At 41.9% G+C, this 22,564-nt stretch overlaps 1 protein-coding gene and 1 long non-coding RNA gene across 2 annotated transcripts; both read right to left on the bottom strand.

Annotated features, from left to right (window-relative positions):
- Positions 1-4,207: 4,207 nt before the first annotated feature.
- On the bottom strand, positions 4,208-19,494 carry LOC110907831. Its single transcript, XM_022152755.2, has 3 exons — positions 18,354-19,494; positions 4,722-4,775; positions 4,208-4,453 (listed from the first exon to the last, which is right to left on the bottom strand). Exons 1-3 carry the CDS (start codon positions 19,492-19,494, stop codon positions 4,440-4,442), a joined length of 1,209 nt encoding a protein of 402 aa, XP_022008447.1. The 3' UTR covers positions 4,208-4,439.
- Positions 19,495-20,325: 831 nt separating this feature from the next.
- LOC110904926 lies at positions 20,326-21,569 on the bottom strand. The gene is made up of 3 exons (XR_002572843.2): positions 21,427-21,569; positions 20,840-20,893; positions 20,326-20,571 (listed from the first exon to the last, which is right to left on the bottom strand). It is a non-coding gene; the product is annotated as an uncharacterized LOC110904926 (long non-coding RNA).
- Positions 21,570-22,564: the final 995 nt, after the last annotated feature.

Genomic DNA, 22,564 nt, shown 5'->3' with positions numbered 1-22,564 from the left:
CCAGTTATTCCAAACTCAAACCGTTTGGTTGCCTTTGCTACCCATGGTTACGACCATACGCCACTTCCAAACTACATTTACGTTCAATGGCATGCATCTTCCTAGGGTACTCATCCTCCAAGTCGGCATTCAAATGCTATGACCCCCTTAATCACAAACTCTACCACTCTCGCCATGTCCAATTTGTTCCGCACATCTTTCCATCTCAAGCCACCAATTCCAATCCCAAACATGTGTCATTCGACACTTTCTTACCACCACAACCCTCGGCTCCAATTTCCTCACCAACGCCTCCCTCTCCTAACACCACTCACCCTTCTCAACCACAACCTCCCAACATTCAACCAACCACACACCATCCACACTCTACCCAACCGCCCACCACACCCGAAACCCAAATTGCTGCCACCCCTCCTATACACGGCCCAGCCCACCCTTCTTTACATCGCAATGGCCCAACTCCCACCTCCAATACTCCAAGCCCAACTACACAGCCACCTACACCATCCTCCCTTCCCCTTGTATCTCCAAACGGCTCATTACCCACTAACGCCACTGATCCACACAACGGCCCACTACCTCAGCCCGATGAACAGACCATTCCACCAACCGGCTCCAACCCATCTCCTACGCCCATCTCACCCGAATCCCAAACAAACCAACCCGGTTCCCCTACGGACTCTCCCCACAACCATCCTCCACGAACTCGCAGACAACCCAAACCTAATTCAAAATACTACAACTCAAGTTTCGTTAACTCCACTACCATTCATCCTCTACCCGTATCTCTTGAACCATCCACTTATACTCAAGCCTTGAAAGATCTGGATTGGCGCCACGCCATGGATCTGGAATACAATGCTCTCATCCATAACAACACATGGGAACTTGTACCTCACACAACCCAAACTCCTATTAGTTGCAAATGGGTATTCCGAATCAAACGCAAACCCGACGACACAATTGACAAATACAAAGCACGTCTTGTTGCTAAAGGGTTTCACCAACAATATGGAAAAGACTATCATGAAACATTTAGCCCTGTTACTAAACCCGTTACCATTCGAACCGTTCTCTCCATTGCCCTTTCAAAAGGGTGGCCTTTACGTCAACTAGATGTAAACAATGCGTTTCTTCATGGGACCCTTCATGAAGATGTTTTTATGATACAACCTCCCGGATTCACAAATTCAGAATTCCCTCGTCACATTTGCAAACTCAAAAAATCTCTCTATTTCCTTAAGCAAGCACCGCGTGCTTGGTACATTGAACTAACCAAATTTCTCATTGGCTTTGGTTTTAAAAAATGTCTTTCTGATCCCTCCCTCTTTGTCTACAACCTCAATAATATCACTTGCTATCTCCTTGTGTACGTCGATGACATTGTCCTTACGGGAAATCATAATCCCTTCATGGATTCCTTTGTTCAAGCCCTAAGCAAACAATTCTCTATCAAAGACTTAGGCCCTCTCCATCACTTCCTAGGAATCGAAGTCATTCCTACGCCCAATGGTCTATTTCTTTCCCAACATCGCCACATTCAAGATGTCCTCACCACCTTTAAAATGGATGGTGCAAAAGAGGTTCTTACTCCTTTAAGCGTTTCTGACCCGCTTTCCTCTAATGATTCCTCTCCTCCAGTCGATTCCACACCCTACAGAAAACTGGTAGGTACTCTGCAGTACCTAGCCTTCACCCGTCCAGACATCTCCTTTGCCATCAATAAATTATCTCAATTCATGCATTCACCCAAACAATCACACTGGCAAGCTCTCAAACGGGTACTCCGATATTTGAAAGGAACGGTACATCACGGGTTGTTTTGAAGCGCAATACCAACCTTACCTTACAAGCCTTCTCGGACTCAGACTGGGGTGGTATCAATGATGGGGGACGATCCACTACAGCATACATTTTATACCTTGGGTCCAATATCATCTCTTGGAAATCTGCAAAACAAAAAACGGTCTCTAGATCGTCCACCGAAGCTGAGTACAAAGCTCTTGCTAATGTCGCGGCTGAACTTTCATGGGTTAAAAATTTACTCGGTGAACTGGGTCTACCAAATTTGAGCACTCCTTTGCTTTACTGTGACAACACCGGAGCTACCTATGTATGTGCCAATCCTGTTTACCACTCACGCATGAAACACATCGCCCTGGACTATCACTTTGAACGGGAACAAGTTAACTCCGGGCAACTCAAAGTCCTTCACGTCAGCTCAAAGGATCAACTTGTGGATGTCCTCACCAAACCGCTTCCACGGGCACCTTTCCTGTTTTTTGGTCCAAGATTGGAGTCTCCAATGGATCCTCCATCTTGTGGGGGCGTATCAACACCACAAATTAAGTCACCATTAATTGCAAATTATTCTTAGTCAACAAGATTTGTAACCATTACATAATTCTCTCCCTAGAAGATTTGTAACCATTGCATAATTCTCCCCCTAGAATCAAGCTCTTGTAATTATTGTATTCACTCTTGTACCACTATATATTGATTTGTAAATAATGAGAATAGCATCTTGATTCAATACAAACATCTATTGTTTATACTAACAACTCCGAAGAACCTAAGGAAAAGAAACGTTAATATTCCGACGGATATGTGTCCTTTCTATGAGGAGCACGACATGTTATCAAATAGAATCTGGATGGGTCTGAGTGTTTGGTGCAACATGCCCCCGTTATACGTATTCGCCTTCAAAGACCTTATGGAAGCCTACGGTTTTTTACATATGGGAAAGAAAGAAGGCTAAAAAGATTATCCATGGCCTTATAATTATCACATGTTGGTGTATTTGGAAAGCGGGAAATGAGACGGCTTTTCACCATATTATGCACGGTCCGCAAGATATCTTAAGGGAAGTCAAGTCAAGAGGTTTTCTTTGGCTAAAAAATTAAATAGGTCTTCTTTTAAATTAATACATTGGGAAGAGTAATGTAAACATCCTTTGTATATGTTGTAATAGTGTACCTTTTGCCTGTTTGGATCGGAGGTGTGTTGTATTGTTGGTCTCTTGCCCGTTTGATTCGGTGCAGATACATGTTTTAATGAAGTTTATTTTTCGAAAAAAATTATAATAATAACACTCTTTATGTATTACAGGATGGTGTTATTGTATACATAAAGTTTAACTGAAGCAGGTGAATTTTTAGATAAATGCTTTTATAAGTTTGGTATATTGATTTGAACCACTAATTCAAACTAATGTTTATTTACTTATCATTACAGAAATTGATATATGATAGTATGATATTGGTAGTGATTTAAAAGTAGTGTTTTGATTTTATTAACTTCTTTTTAATTATACAATGGTATATAGACTACAATTGTTAAAAGTCGTCGCCTATTACGTCTAGGCTTATTTTCCAGGCGAGCCGAGGCAATTGCGATTTAATGTGAAGCAATTGCGATTTAATTCTCCTGGTGATTGTTCAGGCACAGATTCCGACGAGATTCCCAAATTTCGGAGAGTTTCCGGTCAAAGTCTCTAAACTCCGACAAGATTTCTACTTTTCTACACTAACTCACTAAGATTTTAGAACTTTTGGTACGAATTGATTTCTACTTTTCTACACTAATTCACTAATATTTTAGAACTTTTGTTGTTAATTGATTTCTACTTTTCTACACCAATTCACTAATATTTTAAAACCTTTGATACTAACTAGATGATATTAAATGTTATATAATAGCTTTTTTTATTTTCTTTAAAAAATATTATTTTCTACAACATATATACTTTTAACTTTTTTTCATAGTGGGTTTTTTCTCTTGTCTCGCTTTTTTGGCACCTTGCACCTAGGTCCCAGGCGAGGCCCTTAAGGGCGCCTAGCACCTTTGATAACTAGGGTTATTCAAATTGTCGACATTCGTTTAATGCTTGATCAAAAGAACCTTAGAATTTGCTCGTTCAGCTCGATTGAAAATGGCGCTCGGTTCAGATCAGCTCGGTTTGTAAACAAAACAAGCACGAGCAAAGATCCGCTCGGTTTGGCTCGGCTCAGTTGGCCGGAGCCCACATTAATAATAATGATCCAAGGTCTAAATAGAGCCCGTTTTGGTATAATTGAAATCCAATACCAATAGTTGAGTCAAAATGTCAAATACTGAAATGTGAAGCGATGATCGATACTCTGTAAGGTCTAAAACTTTAAAAGACACTAACGAGCTTCATGTGACAAAAACCAAACGGGTCGAATAGTTCATAACTAAAATTCTGCATTTACTTCAACATGACTAACGAAATAGTTAGAAAAAGAGTTTACAACCCATACCATTTTAACTACAAGTTCAAGATCTAAGAACTACCGGATTAAGTTACTTACATAAGACCCGTTTTAAACAAAAGAAACATTTAACAAAAGTTTAGACCACGACTAGCAACTTCGCGGAAGCGTGCATCACAAGTGTGTTCGGTCCAAATATGCCATCCATCAAGTAGCTTTACCTACATACAACCAACCAATTAGACATTGTAATTAGTTAATTCATATGACCTCGAGTTATTAGCCGAACTACAACATACCCCTTTTAAAACCATCATTCTAACATAAACTCCTCAAACCTTGCACATTATCCTTTCTAGCTTATTCGACCCATATCACTTCATGCATTTGACTTACACTAAGCTCATTACAATTATACGAATTCGACAAAACAATAATGTCGTATCACATTGTTACATACTAATAATAATTTGTAAGCAAAGAACTTACCTTTGTCGTGGTTTGTTTGCGTTCCGGAATGACTTGAGCTTTCTTCTTTAATCCCTACAATCCAAAATTACATACTTTAAGCTCTTGTCATCCTTTTCATCCCGTTATTACACATTCATATTAACAACCAACAAATCATCAATTATACTTATTTAACTTTGTAAAATCATTTGATCATCTCATTCAAGCATTTTAACAAACACTTGGCATGCGTACTATTAGCTAAGCATGGTGTACAAGTATTGTATGCATAACTTGGCTAGTATATATCAACAACATCAACAACATTAAATTTCAATCAGAATTTGCTATAACTTTGCTTCTAATTCAATTTCAACCAACAATTTCTTACTATAACAATCCTCAAACATATTCCTCATACAATTTCACACCAATTTCTACATTATCATTTATACCCATTTTACTCTAAGTGGGGTTTTACTTCTAGCATCAATCTAGTCATGTGTGAGCATTTATCAAGCTCTAAATGGTGATCTTCACCCAAGTTATACATAATTTCATATAAACTCATGGGTATCTCAAGACCCAATTCATCTAAAATCCCCTAAACACAAAATTCTTCTTACCTTATGCTTTAGTAGGCTTAGATGATCAAGAATTCATTACATGCAAGAGTTATGGCCAAGATTAGAACTTCAATTTGCTTGATTTTGTAAACATGAGGGGAGGCCTTTTCTTCTCCTGCTCCTGGCGACACCAAACACGCACCCTTGTGGGTGTTTGTATGTTTTTTTTTTGTAGTTAAATACTTAACTTTCATTATTTACCCATTTAACCCCTCAACTATGGACACATATTTTTGAATGGCCAAAACTTATCTTCTTTTAGTTAAAGTCTTAATTGACATTCTAACTAGATTCACACTTCTAGTTGTTTCTTATAACATATATTTTTTTTATCGATACATATTCACATATAAAAATGCACGTAATTAAATTTCCGGGGCGTTACAAGTCTATCCCCCTTAAGAAAGGTTTCGTCCCCGAAACCTGATTACATACCGAATAAGGACGGGTAGAACCTTCTCATTTCATCTCCCAAGTGAGATCTGACCCCTTTCTGTGTTGCCATTGAACTAATACTTGCTTGATTTCTTTGTTGCGAAGAGTCTTTACTTTGGAATCCCTTATAGCTACCGGTCTTTCTATGTAATTCATCTTTTTGTCTATTTCAATATCTTCAAGAGGTACGTGAGCCGTTTCATCCGCTAAGCATTTTCGTAATTGTGATACGTGAAAGGTATTATGAATCCCTTCCAAGGAACTAGGTAGATTTAACCGGTAGGCCACCTTTCCAACTCGAGCTAGAATCTCGAACGGTCCGATATATCGTGGACCCAACTTTCCTCGCTTACGAAATCGAATTATACCTTTCCACGGAGACACCTTCAAGAATACTCGGTCCCCCACTTGGAACTCGATAGGGCGACTTCTTCTATCCGCATAGGACTTTTGTCGGTCTTGCGCCGCTTTTAACCGAGCCCGTACGACGTCGATCTTTTCATTGGTTATCGCCACCACATCATTCGGTGCGAGTTCCCTTTGCCCTACTTCTTCCCAACAAACCGGGGTTCTACACCTTCTTCCATACAGTATTTCATACGGCGCCATTTGTATACTACTTTGGTAGCTATTATTATATGAAAATTCTACTAGCGGCAAATGTTCATCCCAATTTCCCCCGAAATCTATCACACATGCTCTCAACATGTCTATGAGAGTTTGAATCGTTCGTTCGGATTGGCCATCCGTTTGCGGGTGGTATGCGGTACTTAGATGCAATTGAGTACCCATTCCTTCATGAAACTTCCGCCAGTAGCGGGAGGTGAATCGCGTATCCCGGTCTGAGACGATAGATACCGGCACACCATGGCGGGAAACGATTTCATTCACATAAACTTCCGCTAACCTTTCCGAGGAATAGGTCTCTCGAATAGGTAGAAAATGGGCACTTTTGGTAAGACGGTCAACAACGACCCATATTGCATCATGCCCTTTCTTGGTTTTCGGAAGTTTGGTCACAAGATCCATAGTCACATTCTCCCATTTCCACACCGGAATTTCTAAGGGTTGTAATTTCCCGTAAGGTTTTTGATGTTCCGCCTTAACTTGAGAACATGTCAAGCATTTAGATATATACTTGACAATGTCGCGTTTCATTCCCGGCCACCAAAAATTTTCTTTCAAATCTCGGTACATTTTAGTGGCTCCCGGATGAACTGAGTAACGGGACTTGTGTGCTTCTGTGACAACTCGACCTTTCGACTTTTATGCATGTTGACTTTGACTGTTGACTTTGACTGATTAGTTATTTGACTCGCTTGACTTGTAATGTGTACGTTGTGATAAATGAAAGTGTTTTGTGATTGTTTGATTATGTGTTAGTGTGATAAGCTTAATTGTAAAACCCGAATTGGATAAAGCCCCCTAGCCCGTTAAGGACTCGACGAATCATATGTGATTCGCCAAGAACCATCCGACGAAACAGAAAGCCTGTTTCGCCAATCCTGTTTCGCCGGCCCAGTTTCATCGAGGCCCAATCATGGCCCAAGGCGTTACGTGACTTTATAGACTTGGTATTCTGTTTCATTCGCCATTTTTTTGGCAGAAGTGAAACCCTAGAACTTTTCTGGTTGCGACGGCAGTTGTGTGTGCCCTCTCGGACTTTGCTACCGCTTAACCATCTCACCCATCCATCTCGGTTAGTCGTCTGTGTATTAGTTCGGCTTCACGATTTCCTTGACTACCCGATTCATGATTGTATTTATGTTTGATTCCCTGGAACGATTATGAGTATGATGATATTGATTCGATTATGTATGACTAGTCGATTTCCTAATCTTATGCGGAATTGATATTGATTAGGGTTTCATGAATCTTGCAAGGGTTGTACTTATTAATGATTGATAAATTCTGATTATTTTTCTAGATCACAGCTATTGGAGTTATCTTTTCATGTATGTTTTGGTTAGTATAGATTCAGGATTTGTTAACGAGTTTTGTGTTCAGAATATAAGATGTATATGTAATGATTATGATTCATGGTGATTTCTGTGTTATATGACCTCCGTATGATTGATGATGATGATGACGGCTAGTAACTATGATTAGGGTTTCTATATCTAACTGCATGATTCTCGTGTAACTGTATGTTTGACGTAACTAATGATACCACGTAACAGACTTGACGAATTAGAATGCTTGACGAGATGGGATTCTTGACGAAACAAGATTGTGTTTCGCCAAGAGTAGTCAACGAAACAGGGTTGTGTTTCGCCAAGAGTAGTCAACGAAACAGGGTTGTGTTTCGCCAAGGGTGGTTGGCGAAACAGGGAGTGTCTCGTCAAAAATGTGTTTCGCCAAACATGTGTTTTGCCGATTTGAAATACGTTGCACAGTAACATGATTTAACTCTGTTAAATGTTAACTGGAATATCTAACTGCTGTTAAGTGATGTGCATGACTTATGTGATAAAGAATGCATGCTGGTACTTGTATGATTACTTATACGTGCATAACTTGGATATAAACTGATTGTGTATACGTGCATACTCTAGGACGTGACTGATTTATTTGAGCACATACTTAGCATACCGAGCAAACCCAAGGTGAGTTCACACAGCCAAGGCATGGGTTCCCGGGTGGGGAATGGGATTTGATAGATTGTTATGCACACTCAGATGGTAGAACTTAACGAATACGAACCTACTAGACTAGTAACACTCATTGAACTGATCTTCGCACACCTGCCACGGGTTGGCCGCGATACTATGACATCTTCGCACACCTGCCTTTGGAAGGCCGCGAACTAAACTTACTAACCTTCGCACACCTGCCTGGGAGGCCGCGATACAAATAAACCTAGTCTAGAATAATTGGGATGAACATCCCCTAATATCTTCGCACACCTGCCTGGGAGGCCGCGATGGGAAATATGAAACATGATATAAACGAACGAACTTACTATTGCTCATACCATACTATTACTGAACTGTTATCTGTGAACTCGCTCAACTAGTTGTTGACTCTCTGCTGCATGCCTTGCAGGACCTTAGGTACTTATGGAGCTTGCACTGGAGAAGCGGGTCGTTGTGGACAAGGATCGTGATTGTTACAATGAACTATTGTGACATTTAAACTTATGATTTACTTTGGGTTACACATTATTATGCTTCCGCTATTGATACTATGTTTGGTTTGGAACATCAATTGTATTGAATGAGGTTTTACGAACTATTTTATTTATATTATGCTATGTTCAATATGATTGATGGCTTGATCCTGGTCAGTCACGCTCCCAAGCGGTGGTACTCCGCATGTGGATTTTTTGGGGGTGTGACAGATTGGTATCAGAGCCATTGGTTATAGAGAACTTGGTTTTAATATGGGAAAACGTTTTTATTAAAACCAGACTATAACCAGAACAGTGCTCTCAACGATCCACAACGACGCTTCGCTCCACGTGCAAGACTCGACATCCTAGGTAATAAGGTTTATGTTTATTACCTGCTTGCTAGAACTGCTTAGAACTTTGCTCGTAGTATGCTTACCCTACTATTGCTCGCTATCTGTTACTGCTTGAGAACACTTATGTGCTTACACTCTTCTGTCATCGCACTATTCGCGAACCTTTCTCACTTATGTTGCCTTTGATGTGAAGATCAATGGCCACACGAATTAACATGACTCAAGCCCAGCTAGAGGCTCTCGTTGTTGCGGCAGTTGCAGCCGCTCAAGCAGGTAGTATACCCTGCAGTATAGACTCATACTAGGGTCTTTAGATCCTACATTAACTCCCGTATTTAACTTGTCCTATTCGTACAATAGGTCAACACGCGCAGCAGCCTGTCTGCACATTCAAGAACTTCATGGACTGTCGTCCAAATTCTTTCAGTGGCACCGAGGGGGCAGTGGGACTCCTCCATTGGTTTGAAAAGCTAGAGTCAGTATTCGAAATGTGCGAGTGCCCTGAGGCTCGCAAGGTCAAGTATGCAACTGGCACCTTGGAGGGAATAGCGCTAACCTGGTGGAACGCGCAGGTGCAAATTCTGGGGTTGGCAGCTGCTAACGCCACACCCTGGAACGATTTTAAGGAACTTATCAAGAGAGAGTATTGCACGCGTGAAGATATTCACAAACTGGAAGACGAGTTGTATAACCTGAAAATGACTGGGTCAGAGATTGAAGCATATACTAAACGGTCAAACGAGCTGGCCGTGCTGTGTCCAACTATGGTGGACCCTCCATACAAGCGTATTGAGTTGTATCTCAAGGGTTTGGCGCCAGAAATCCAGAGCCACGTAACATCGGCTAATCTTGACGACATTCAGGCTATTCAGCGCCTCGCTCACCGCATCACAGATCAGGCAGTGGATCAGAACAGACTGCCAAAACGCATCAGTGCTACCACTACTGCTACTACTACTCCAGCTGCTACTACTTCTGCCACAACCAGCGAGAACAAAAGAAAGTGGGATGGGGATTCCAGCAAGGGATCAGCTTCGGTTCAGTCCCAAACTCAGCAGCGTCGCACCAACGATTATCAGAGCCCGAATCAGCAATCATCGGGCAACCAGGGGCAGAGTGGTTATAGGGGAACTCACCCGTGGTGTAACAGGTGCAACAAACACCACAGTGGAAGATGTCGCAGGGAACGTTGTCAAAGATGCCACAAGCCGGGCCATGAGGCTAAAGATTGTAGAAGCTCGCGACCAGCAAACCAAAACCAGCAACTCCCACCGCCAGCTCCACAGAACCAGCAGCAGCAGCCACAGCGTGGAAACCGGGGATGTTTCCAGTGTGGGGCTGAAGGCCACTACAAACGCGATTGCCCACAGTTGAATCAGAATCGCAACAACAACAACAATCAGGGCAACGGGAACAATAACAACAACAACAACGGGGGAAACAACAACAACGGCAACGAAGCTCGGGGTCGTGCTTTTGTGCTAGGTCGGGGTGACGCAGTGAATGATCCCAACGTGGTTATGGGTAAGTTTCTTCTCGACGATATTTACGTTACTGTCTTATTTGATTCGGGTGCTGATACAAGTTATATGTCCTTGAAATGAGTAAACTGCTAAAACGTACACCAACACCCCTAAACACTAAACACGTCGTAGAACTAGCCAATGGTAAAAGCGTAGAAGCCGCACATGTAATCAAGGGTTGTAGTATCGTTCTAGCTGGTCAGACTTTCTCGATTGATCTTATACCCATAGTTTTGGGTAGTTTCGACGTTGTCATCGGTATGGATTGGTTATCCCAACATCACGCAGAGATTTTATGCAAGGAAAAGGTTATTCGTATTCCTCGCTCTAGTCAGGAACCTCTCGAAGTCCACGGCGACAAGAGTGGTGCTGTGGTTGGCATCATTTCTTTCTTGAAAGCTCAGAAATGTTTACGAAAGGGGCACACTGCCATTCTGGCACTTGTCACTGACGCATCAGCAAAGGAAAAGAAACTGGAGGATATTCCAGTTGTACGTGACTTCCCTCAGGTGTTTCCTGAAGAATTACCCGGTTTACCGCCTCATCGCCAAGTCGAGTTTCAGATTGAGTTGGCTCCTGGAGCAGCACCAATAGCCCGCGCACCGTATCGTCTAGCTCCAACTGAACTGGAAGAACTTTCAAAGCAACTACAAGAGCTCTTGGATAAGGGCTTCATTCGTCCAAGCTCTTCGCCTTGGGGAGCTCCAGTACTTTTTGTGAAGAAGAAAGACGGTACGTTCAGAATGTGCATCGACTACCGTGAACTAAACAAGGTGACGGTGAAGAACCGTTATCCTCTTCCGCGTATAGACGACTTATTCGACCAGTTGCAGGGGTCGAGTTACTACTCCAAGATAGACTTGAGGTCAGGGTATCATCAGCTGAGAGTCCGGGATGAGGACATCTCCAAAACCGCATTCAGAACTCGTTACGGCCACTACGAGTTTCTTGTCATGCCATTCGGGTTAACGAACGCGCCAGCCGTATTTATGGACCTTATGAACAGGGTGTGCAAGCCGTACTTAGACAAGTTCGTCATTGTTTTCATCGACGACATCTTGATTTACTCCAAGAGTCAGGAGGAGCACGAGCAGCACCTGCGATCGATCTTGGAACTTCTTAGAAAAGAGCAATTGTACGCCAAGTTTTCCAAATGCGACTTCTGGCTTCGTGAAGTCCACTTCTTAGGCCATGTGGTGAACAGGGATGGGATTCATGTCGATCCATCCAAAGTAGATTCGATCAGGAACTGGCCTGCACCGCGTACACCAACGGAAATACGCCAATTCTTGGGTTTGGCGGGTTACTATCGGCGATTCATCAAAGACTTTTCAAAGATCGCTCAACCGCTTACACTGCTGACACAGAAGGGTGTCACCTATCGCTGGGGAGAGTCCCAGGAAACCGCTTTTCAGTACTTAAAGGATAGGCTTTGCAGTGCGCCTATTCTCTCGTTGCCAGAGGGCACGGAAGATTTCGTGGTTTATTGTGACGCATCAATACGGGGTCTTGGTTGCGTATTGATGCAGCGGGATAAAGTGATTGCCTACGCCTCTCGTCAACTCAAGGTTCACGAACGGAACTACACGACGCACGATTTAGAGCTGGGAGCTGTTGTTTTCGCGCTTATGGCGACACTACCTGTACGGTACCAGGTGCACGATTTACACCGATCACAGGAGTCTCGAGCATATCCTTAAGCAGAAGGATTTGAACATGCGTCAACGAAGATGGGTTGAACTACTGAATGATTATGAATGCGCTATCAAGTACCATCCAGGCAAAGCCAATGTTGTGGCTGACGCCCTTAGTCGGAAAGACACTCTACCTAGACGCGTACGAGCTTTGCAGCTCACTATTCAGTCTAGTCTTCCTGCACAGATACGAGATGCTCAAGTGGAAGCGTTGAAACCAGAAAACGTAAAGGCTGAAGCTTTACGTGGTTCGAGGCAACAAATGGAACAAAAGGAAGACGACGCCTACTATGTATCGGGGCGTATTTGGGTCCCACTGTATGGCGGTTTACGCGAACTTGTGATGGACGAAGCACACAAGTCTCGCTACTCGGTACATCCAGGGTCGGATAAAATGTACCACGACATCAAGACAACATATTGGTGGCCTAGCATGAAGCCCCACATCGCCACTTACGTCGGCAAGTGTTTGACCTGTGCGAGAGTCAAGGTTGAATATCAGAAGCCCGCAGGTCTACTTCAACAGCCCAGGATACCACAGTGGAAATGGGAGGAAATTTCCATGGACTTCGTTACGGGTTTACCTAGATCCCAGCGTGGGAATGATACCATATGGGTGATCGTGGATCGACTCACCAAGTCTGCACACTTCCTAGCGATAAAGGAAACGGATAAGTTCTCCACTCTCGCAGACGTTTATCTCAAAGAAGTTGTTTCGAGGCACGGGGTGCCCATCTCCATCATTTCAGATCGCGATGCACGATTCACGTCAGAGCTATGGCAAGCGATGCATAAATCTTTCGGCTCAAAGTTAGACATGAGCACGGCATATCACCCTCAGACGGATGGGCAGTCTGAGCGAACGATCCAAACTCTTGAAGACATGCTTCGAGCATGTGTCATCGACTTCGGCAACGGCTGGGAAAAGCACCTCCCTTTGGTGGAGTTCTCATACAATAACAGTTATCACACCAGCATTCAAGCCGCTCCATTCGAGGCATTGTACGGGCGTAAGTGCCGGTCACCTCTCTGTTGGGCAGAGGTGGGGGATAGTCAGATTACGGGTCCAGAGATTGTAGTGGACGCCACAGAAAAGATTGCACAGATACGACAACGCATGGCGGCAGCACGCGACCGTCAGAAAGCCTACGCGGACAAGCGTAGAAAGCCTTTGGAATTTCAGGTCGGGGACCGGGTATTGTTAAAAGTTTCACCCTGGAAGGGTGTGGTATGTTTTGGCAAACGGGGTAAGTTAAATCCGCGATATGTTGGACCATTCGAGATCATTGAGAAAATCGGCAAGGTAGCCTACAGATTGAACTTACCAGCAGAACTCGGGGCAGTTCACAATGTCTTTCACGTGTCGAATCTGAAGAAGTGTCTGTCAGATGAGACCCTCATCATTCCTTTTAAGGAACTCACTATCGACGAGCGGTTGCAGTTCGTCGAGGAACCTGTTGAAATTACGGATCGGGATGTGAAGGTCCTCAAACACAAGAGAATCCCTCTTGTTCGAGTTCGTTGGAACTCCCGACGTGGCCCAGAGTACACCTGGGAACGCGAAGACCAAATGAAAGAAAAGTATCCCCAGTTATTCGGAACCAATACAACCACTGCTGAGGCTGAAGCTACTACAACGGAATTTCGGGGCGAAATTCCAGATCAACGGGGGGAGGATGTGACACCCCAAGAAAACCAGTGAACGATGCAACCTATCTAGCTTCCTCAGTAAGTACTTACCAAATTTCGGGACGAAATTTCTTTCAAGTTGGGGATAATGTGACAACTCGACCTTTCGACTTTTATGCATGTTGACTTTGACTGTTGACTTTGACTGATTAGTTATTTGACTCGCTTGACTTGTAATGTGTACGTTGTGATAAATGAAAGTGTTTTGTGATTGTTTGATTATGTGTTAGTGTGATAAGCTTAATTGTAAAACCCGAATTGGATAAAGCCCCCTAGCCCGTTAAGGACTCGACGAATCATATGTGATTCGCCAAGAACCATCCGACGAAACAGAAAGCCTGTTTCGCCAATCCTGTTTCGCCGGCCCAGTTTCATCGAGGCCCAATCATGGCCCAAGGCGTTACGTGACTTTATAGACTTGGTATTCTGTTTCATTCGCCATGTTTTTGGCAGAAGTGAAACCCTAGAACTTTTCTGGTTGCGACGGCAGTTGTGTGTGCCCTCTCGGACTTTGCTACCGCTTAACCATCTCACCCATCCATCTCGGTTAGTCGTCTGTGTATTAGTTCGGCTTCACGATTTCCTTGACTACCCGATTCATGATTGTATTTATGTTTGATTCCCTGGAACGATTATGAGTATGATGATATTGATTCGATTATGTATGACTAGTCGATTTCCTAATCTTATGCGGAATTGATATTGATTAGGGTTTCATGAATCTTGCAAGGGTTGTACTTATTAATGATTGATAAATTCTGATTATTTTTCTAGATCACAGCTATTGGAGTTATCTTTTCATGTATGTTTTGGTTAGTATAGATTCGGGATTTGTTAACGAGTTTTGTGTTCAGAATATAAGATGTATATGTAATGATTATGATTCATGGTGATTTCTGTGTTATATGACCTCCGTATGATTGATGATGATGATGACGGCTAGTAACTATGATTAGGGTTTCTATATCTAACTGCATGATTCTCGTGTAACTGTATGTTTGACGTAACTAATGATACCACGTAACAGACTTGACGAATTAGAATGCTTGACGAGATGGGATTCTTGACGAAACAAGATTGTGTTTCGCCAAGAGTAGTCAACGAAACAGGGTTGTGTTTCGCCAAGAGTAGTCAACGAAACAGGGTTGTGTTTCGCCAAGGGTGGTTGGCGAAACAGGGAGTGTCTCGTCAAAAATGTGTTTCGCCAAACATGTGTTTCGCCGATTTGAAATACGTTGCACAGTAACATGATTTAACTCTGTTATATGTTAACTGGAATATCTAACTGCTGTTAAGTGATGTGCATGACTTATGTGATAAAGAATGCATGCTGGTACTTGTATGATTACTTATACGTGCATAACTTGGATATAAACTGATTGTGTATACGTGCATACTCTAGGACGTGACTGATTTATTTGAGCACATACTTAGCATACCGAGCAAACCCAAGGTGAGTTCACACAGCCAAGGCATGGGTTCCCGGGTGGGGAATGGGATTTGATAGATTGTTATGCACACTCAGATGGTAGAACTTAACGAATACGAACCTACTAGACTAGTAACACTCATTGAACTGATCTTCGCACACCTGCCACGGGTTGGCCGCGATACTATGACATCTTCGCACACCTGCCTTTGGAAGGCCGCGAACTAAACTTACTAACCTTCGCACACTTGCCTGGGAGGCCGCGATACAAATAAACCTAGTCTAGAATAATTGGGATGAACATCCCCTAATATCTTCGCACACCTGCCTGGGAGGCCGCGATGGGAAATATGAAACATGATATAAACGAACGAACTTACTATTACTCATACCATACTATTACTGAACTGTTATCTGTGAACTCGCTCAACTAGTTGTTGACTCTCTGCTGCATGCCTTGCAGGACCTTAGGTACTTATGGAGCTTGCACTGGAGAAGCGGGTCGTTGTGGACAAGGATCGTGATTGTTACAATGAACTATTGTGACATTTAAACTTATGATTTACTTTGGGTTACACATTATTATGCTTCCGCTATTGATACTATGTTTGGTTTGGAACATCAATTGTATTGAATGAGGTTTTACGAACTATTTTATTTATATTATGCTATGTTCAATATGATTGATGGCTTGATCCTGGTCAGTCACGCTCCCAAGCGGTGGTACTCCGCATGTGGATTTTTTGGGGGTGTGACAGCTTCTTCCAATAATAAGGTCTTTGCTTCACAGTATCACGGTATCCAAACTCGCCCAAACCTTGTTCTTAATCCGCTCGTGTTTGCTTCAAGTTCACTTTCAAACCCTTTCGTTCTTTCACCTTTCGGATCGCCTTTATTCAAGGATTCGTCTTGCTCCTTTCGTATCGTTTCAAGAAGGGTTGGTGTAACTATCATTCTCATCGATTTCACTCGAATGGGTGGTGGGTACTCCTTTCGGCTTAACGCATCCGCCACAACATTAGCTTTTCCCGGATGGTAAAGAATGTCGCAGTCGTAATCTTTGATCAACTCTAGCCACCTTCGTTGTCTCATATTGAGATCTTTCTGCTCGAAGAAGTATCTAAGGCTTTTGTGGTCCGAATAAATGGTGCATTTCGTTCCATACAAATAATGCCTCCAGATTTTTAAGGCAAACACTACCGCCGCCAGTTCGAGATCGTGGGTTAGATAGTTAATTTCATGTTGCTTTAGTTGTCTTGAAGCATAGGCAATGACCTTGCCTCGTTGCATCAAGACACAACCCAACCCTTGATGAGATGCGTCTGCATAAACCACTAAGTCTTCCGTTCCTTCTGGCAGCGTTAGAATGGGGGAACTTGACAATTTCTCCTTTAACATTCGAAAAGCTTTCTGCTGATCATCATTCCATTCGAACCTTTCTTCTTTCTTTGTTAGTTTAGTTAAAGGGAGAGCTATTTTGGAGAAGTCTTGGATAAATCTCCGATAATAGCCGGCTAGACCTAAGAAACTTCTTACTTCACCTACATTCTTCGGGGGTACCCATTTCATCACGGCTTCTACCTTAGAGGGATCCACTAAAATCCCCTTTTCGTTAGTTACATGTCCCAAAAACTGCACTTCCCTAAGCCAAAACGCACACCTAGAAAACTTAGCATATAATCTTTCCTTTCGAAGCGTTTCGAGTACCTGACGTAAATGACTTGCATGTTCAGACTCGCTACGAGAGTATACTAAAATGTCATCAATAAACACTATGACAAACCGGTCTAACATATTTCGGCATACCCTATTCATTAGATCCATAAAAGCGGCCGGAGCGTTAGTTAACCCGAATGACATTACCAGGAATTCGTAATGTCCGTAGCGAGTTCTGAACGCAGTCTTAGGTACATCCTCTTCCCTTACTCGTACTTGATGGTAGCCCGATCGCAAGTCGATTTTTGAGAACCAACTTGCCCCTTGTAGTTGATCAAAGAGATCATCTATTCTCGGAAGTGGGTATCGGTTCTTTACCGTGAGTTTGTTGAGTTCACGGTAGTCGATGCACATTCTCATCGACCCATCTTTCTTTTTAACAAACAAAACAGGCGCTCCCCACGGGGATACGCTAGGGCGTATGAAACCCTTGTCAAGAAGTTCTTGTAATTGGACCATTAATTCCCGTACTTCCGCGGGTGCCAACCGGTAAGGGGCTTTGGCTACTGGTTTGGCATTTGGTTCTAATTCGATACGAAACTCGACTTCCCGCTCGGGTGGGAGTCCCGGCAATTCGTCCAGAAATACATCCGGATATTCATTCACTATCTTAGTATCTTCAATTTTCAAAGCTCCTAATTTGGTATCGACTACGTAGGCTAAAAATGCTTTACTTCCATTCCTCACGTACTTAATTGCTTCTAGGATAGTGCAAAATTTTGCCCCTACTTCCCTTTCCCCATGAATGGTTACCCGTTTCCCTTTAGGGGATGTCACATGAATAATTTTGTTTTCGCATAAAATTTCCGCGTGATAACGGGATAACCAATCCATACCTACCACTACTTTAAATTCTCCCAAAACCATGGGAATCAAATCAATATCAAAATCTTCATCATCTATAGTGATATTACAACCCCTACATATTTCATGCAGTAGATAACTCTTACAATCGGCAATTTCTACCTCGAGTGGTGTACCCATTCTTTCTATCGTAAATAAAGGGGAACGTACAAGCTCACTAGAAATGAATGACCTACTAGCTCCGGTATCAAATAATATATAAGTGGGTATAGAGTTTATCATATAGATACCTGAGACCACATTCGGGTGAGCTCTTGCTTCTTCCGTGGAGATTTGGAACATTCTTCCTTTCGCTTTCGCGGTTTCTTCTTTCTTTCCTTCTTTCTTCGGCCCTTGTTTGAGCTTTGGGCAATCAGCTTTCACATGGCCCGATTCATTACAATTGTAGCACACCCTCTTGGGATTCGGACAGTTATAGTACGGATGCCCTTCTTGCCCGCAATTGTAACACCCCTTCCTTCCCAATAAGCATTCACCGGAATGGGGTTTTCCACATGTTTTGCATCGTGGGAACCCGCCTTTGGAAGCTTCCTTCTTTCCTTGATCTTGCGTTTTGGGTTTCTTGGATGAGCCTTGAGTTGACCCCTTCTCGACTTGCCTTTTCTCCCCACGTTCATCTTGCCTCTTTATCTCGATTTCTCTATCCCTTGCTAAATCAATGATCTCATCCAAAGTTTCACACTTTGAAGGAGTTATGAACTCCCGAATTTCAGCTTTGAGCATGCCATGATAACGAATAATCTTCTTCCTTTCTGTTCCAACTATTTCTTCACAAAACTTCAGTTGATCGAGGAAAGTGTTCGTGATTTCGTTAACTGATTCATCCCTTTGTCGCAACCGGAGAAAATCTTCTTGAATTCGATCCACAGCCGATTGTGGACAATGGTACTTGATAAAAGGCTGTTTGAATTCTTGCCAAGTCAAGGTTTGAACTCGATTTTCTCCAATCTCCTTACTATACGAGTCCCACCAATCTTTAGCCCTTCGCATGAGTTGCCCCGTGGCAAACATGACTTGGTCTTCCTTGTCACAATGACTCCGAATGAATACCCCTTCCATGTTAGCTATCCATCTTTGGCATTCTATGGGGTCGATTTCCCCGTCAAAGGTCGTAGGCTTACATGCCATAAAATCCTTGTAGGTGCACCGTCTTGCCTCTTTCTTGCCTTGAATTCCAGCTATCATTTCCTTCAATTCATCCACCTTGCCCGTGATCATATTTTCTACCGTACTAAGTACTTGGCCCTCCACCTCTTGTGCTAGCTTGAAAACATTTGCATCAATTACCCTCGTTACTTCATCCGAGATCATCTTGTTTAACTCGTTCCGAGTTATACGTTCTGTGTTATCCGTGTTTCCTCCACTTGCCATCTACAATTTAAACATTCATATTAATTATTGTCACTTTCATCCTCCTCATCTTTCTATATATATATACATCATTTGTTTTCAATAGTTCGATTTCACAAATCGTGAACCATCCAATCCTTCCTTACAAACATTCTTAAGGTGTCACTTACTTTATTCATTCGCATGTCGGAACTCCTCAACCTTTCACACATTCATTATTAAAGCATACTAGCTATCATGAATTTCTTAGTTTCATAGTTGATTCGGGGTATTCTTTATGTTAAACGAACGTCATAATCGAATTAAGGACCTTAACAAGAATAACAACAAATTCAGCAAAACATTTAGGGGGGACCCGTCGCCGACGGCATTGAGTGCGTCGCCGACGGGCTCGGCATAACCCCGTCGCCACCTTTAGCCCGTAGGCAGGTGGTTAAGCCGTCGGGTGGGAGGGAGCCGTCGCCGACGGCATATAGCCCGTCGCCGACGGGCTTCCTGGTATGCAAACGCTGAATTACAAAAATCTTTCATTTCAAGCTCCTTTTTCAACTCGAAACGGCCCTGGGCAGTCCCGAAACTTTCCATAGCGCACCTTAACATCCCCAACCATGTTATACTAGTAACTAAACCGTAACCCATTCCCATTTCTATCTACAAACATAAAATCCTTAAATTACTTACTTGCGCGGCGCTTTGGAACGAACACACTTTCACAAGAGCTTTCGGTTTGAGTTCGAGCACCATCACCTACTCGAATCCCTCAAACCTAGGCTCTGATACCAACTTGTAAGGTCTAAAACTTTAAAAGACACTAACGAGCTTCATGTGACAAAAACCAAACGGGTCGAATAGTTCATAACTAAAATTCTGCATTTACTTCAACATGACTAACGAAATAGTTAGAAAAAGAGTTTACAACCCATACCATTTTAACTACAAGTTCAAGATCTAAGAACTACCGGATTAAGTTACTTACATAAGACCCGTTTTAAACAAAAGAAACATTTAACAAAAGTTTAGACCACGACTAGCAACTTCGCGGAAGCGTGCATCACAAGTGTGTTCGGTCCAAATATGCCATCCATCAAGTAGCTTTACCTACATACAACCAACCAATTAGACATTGTAATTAGTTAATTCATATGACCTCGAGTTATTAGCCGAACTACAACATACCCCTTTTAAAACCATCATTCTAACATAAACTCCTCAAACCTTGCACATTATCCTTTCTAGCTTATTCGACCCATATCACTTCATGCATTTGACTTACACTAAGCTCATTACAATTATACGAATTCGACAAAACAATAATGTCGTATCACATTGTTACATACTAATAATAATTTGTAAGCAAAGAACTTACCTTTGTCGTGGTTTGTTTGCGTTCCGGAATGACTTGAGCTTTCTTCTTTAATCCCTACAATCCAAAATTACATACTTTAAGCTCTTGTCATCCTTTTCATCCCGTTATTAGACATTCATATTAACAACCAACAAATCATCAATTATACTTATTTAACTTTGTAAAATCATTTGATCATCTCATTCAAGCATTTTAACAAACACTTGGCATGCGTACTATTAGCTAAGCATGGTGTACAAGTATTGTATGCATAACTTGGCTAGTATATATCAACAACATCAACAACATTAAATTTCAATCAGAATTTGCTATAACTTTGCTTCTAATTCAATTTCAACCAACAATTTCTTACTATAACAATCCTCAAACATATTCCTCATACAATTTCACACCAATTTCTACATTATCATTTATACCCATTTTACTCTAAGTGGGGTTTTACTTCTAGCATCAATCTAGTCATGTGTGAGCATTTATCAAGCTCTAAATGGTGATCTTCACCCAAGTTATACATAATTTCATATAAACTCATGGGTATCTCAAGACCCAATTCATCTAAAATCCCCTAAACACAAAATTCTCCTTACCTTATGCTTTAGTAGGCTTAGATGATCAAGAATTCATTACATGCAAGAGTTATGGCCAAGATTAGAACTTCAATTTGCTTGATTTTGTAAACATGAGGGGAGGCCTTTTCTTCTCCTGCTCCTGGCGACACCAAACACGCACCCTTGTGGGTGTTTGTATGTTTTTTTTTTGTAGTTAAATACTTAACTTTCATTATTTACCCATTTAACCCCTCAACTATGGACACATATTTTTGAATGGCCAAAACTTATCTTCTTTTAGTTAAAGTCTTAATTGACATTCTAACTAGATTCACACTTCTAGTTGTTTCTTATAACATATATTTTTTTTTATCGATACATATTCACATATAAAAATGCACGTAATTAAATTTCCGGAGCGTTACATACTCAAGTCTCAACCCGCCATTCGATTTAGAAGTACAGAAACCTAATCAAAACCCCATATCGGCCATCATTATTCGGTCTCTCCATTGCCACTCTCCTAGGCACCAACGCGCTGTTGGAATCAACCGGATCTAAAACGCAACAACACAATGATTTGTGAGAACTTCTCACGACTATTTTGTATAATAAAGAACAAAGCAAAACCTCCAAAGAATTACATAACCTAACTCATCTATTTATACCAAACTAATTACTTAGAGAACAAGCTATCTTAAACCTATATCAACTCTAATACTTAATTAACCAATTAATAAAATAACTAGATAAACATATTACTTCAAACTACAATTATCTCTACCTATTTAAATACTCCTTCCTATATCAAGATTACTCGTCAGGGTTTTGCTTCAATCGGTTCATTTGAATTTGAACTTTCGATAGAACAAGGGTCTGCTTCAATTTGTCGACGATTCACCTTCCCGCTCAATTGATCTTGATAGAACTAGTTGAGTGCTATTTGTTCCATGTTATTTGTTACATTTATACTTGTTCTGTGTTAAATTTATACATGTGTTCTAATTGGACGAAACCTCAAGATTAAAACTACACTTTACTCGTCACTTTCGTTTTTGTTTTGCAACGCTCGATTCTCACTCGACGTTCGATCAAAAAATGCTCGAATCGAAAGACTCTCATTGGAATTTGGCTCGGTTCGGTTCGGGTTGTAAACGAACCGAATACGAGCAAAGGT

The sequence above is a fragment of the Helianthus annuus genome, chromosome 14, assembly GCF_002127325.2.
Source record: "Helianthus annuus cultivar XRQ/B chromosome 14, HanXRQr2.0-SUNRISE, whole genome shotgun sequence".
Classification (NCBI taxonomy): Eukaryota; Viridiplantae; Streptophyta; class Magnoliopsida; order Asterales; family Asteraceae; genus Helianthus; species Helianthus annuus.
The sequence above is the reverse complement of the archived record's forward strand: the minus strand, read 5'-3'. Positions and strand labels throughout refer to the sequence as shown.

What these genes read in the sequence shown, in the direction of transcription:
- LOC110907831 (XM_022152755.2), bottom strand. Translation starts at nt 19,494, where the DNA reads ATGGCAAGTGGAGGAAACACGGATAACACAGAACGTATAACTCGGAAC. An exon ending in TCACCCGAATGTGGTCTCAG is followed by an intron (nt 4,776 to 18,353) that starts GTATCTATATGA and finishes TTTGGATTGTAG; the next exon opens with GGATTAAAGAAGAAAGCTCA.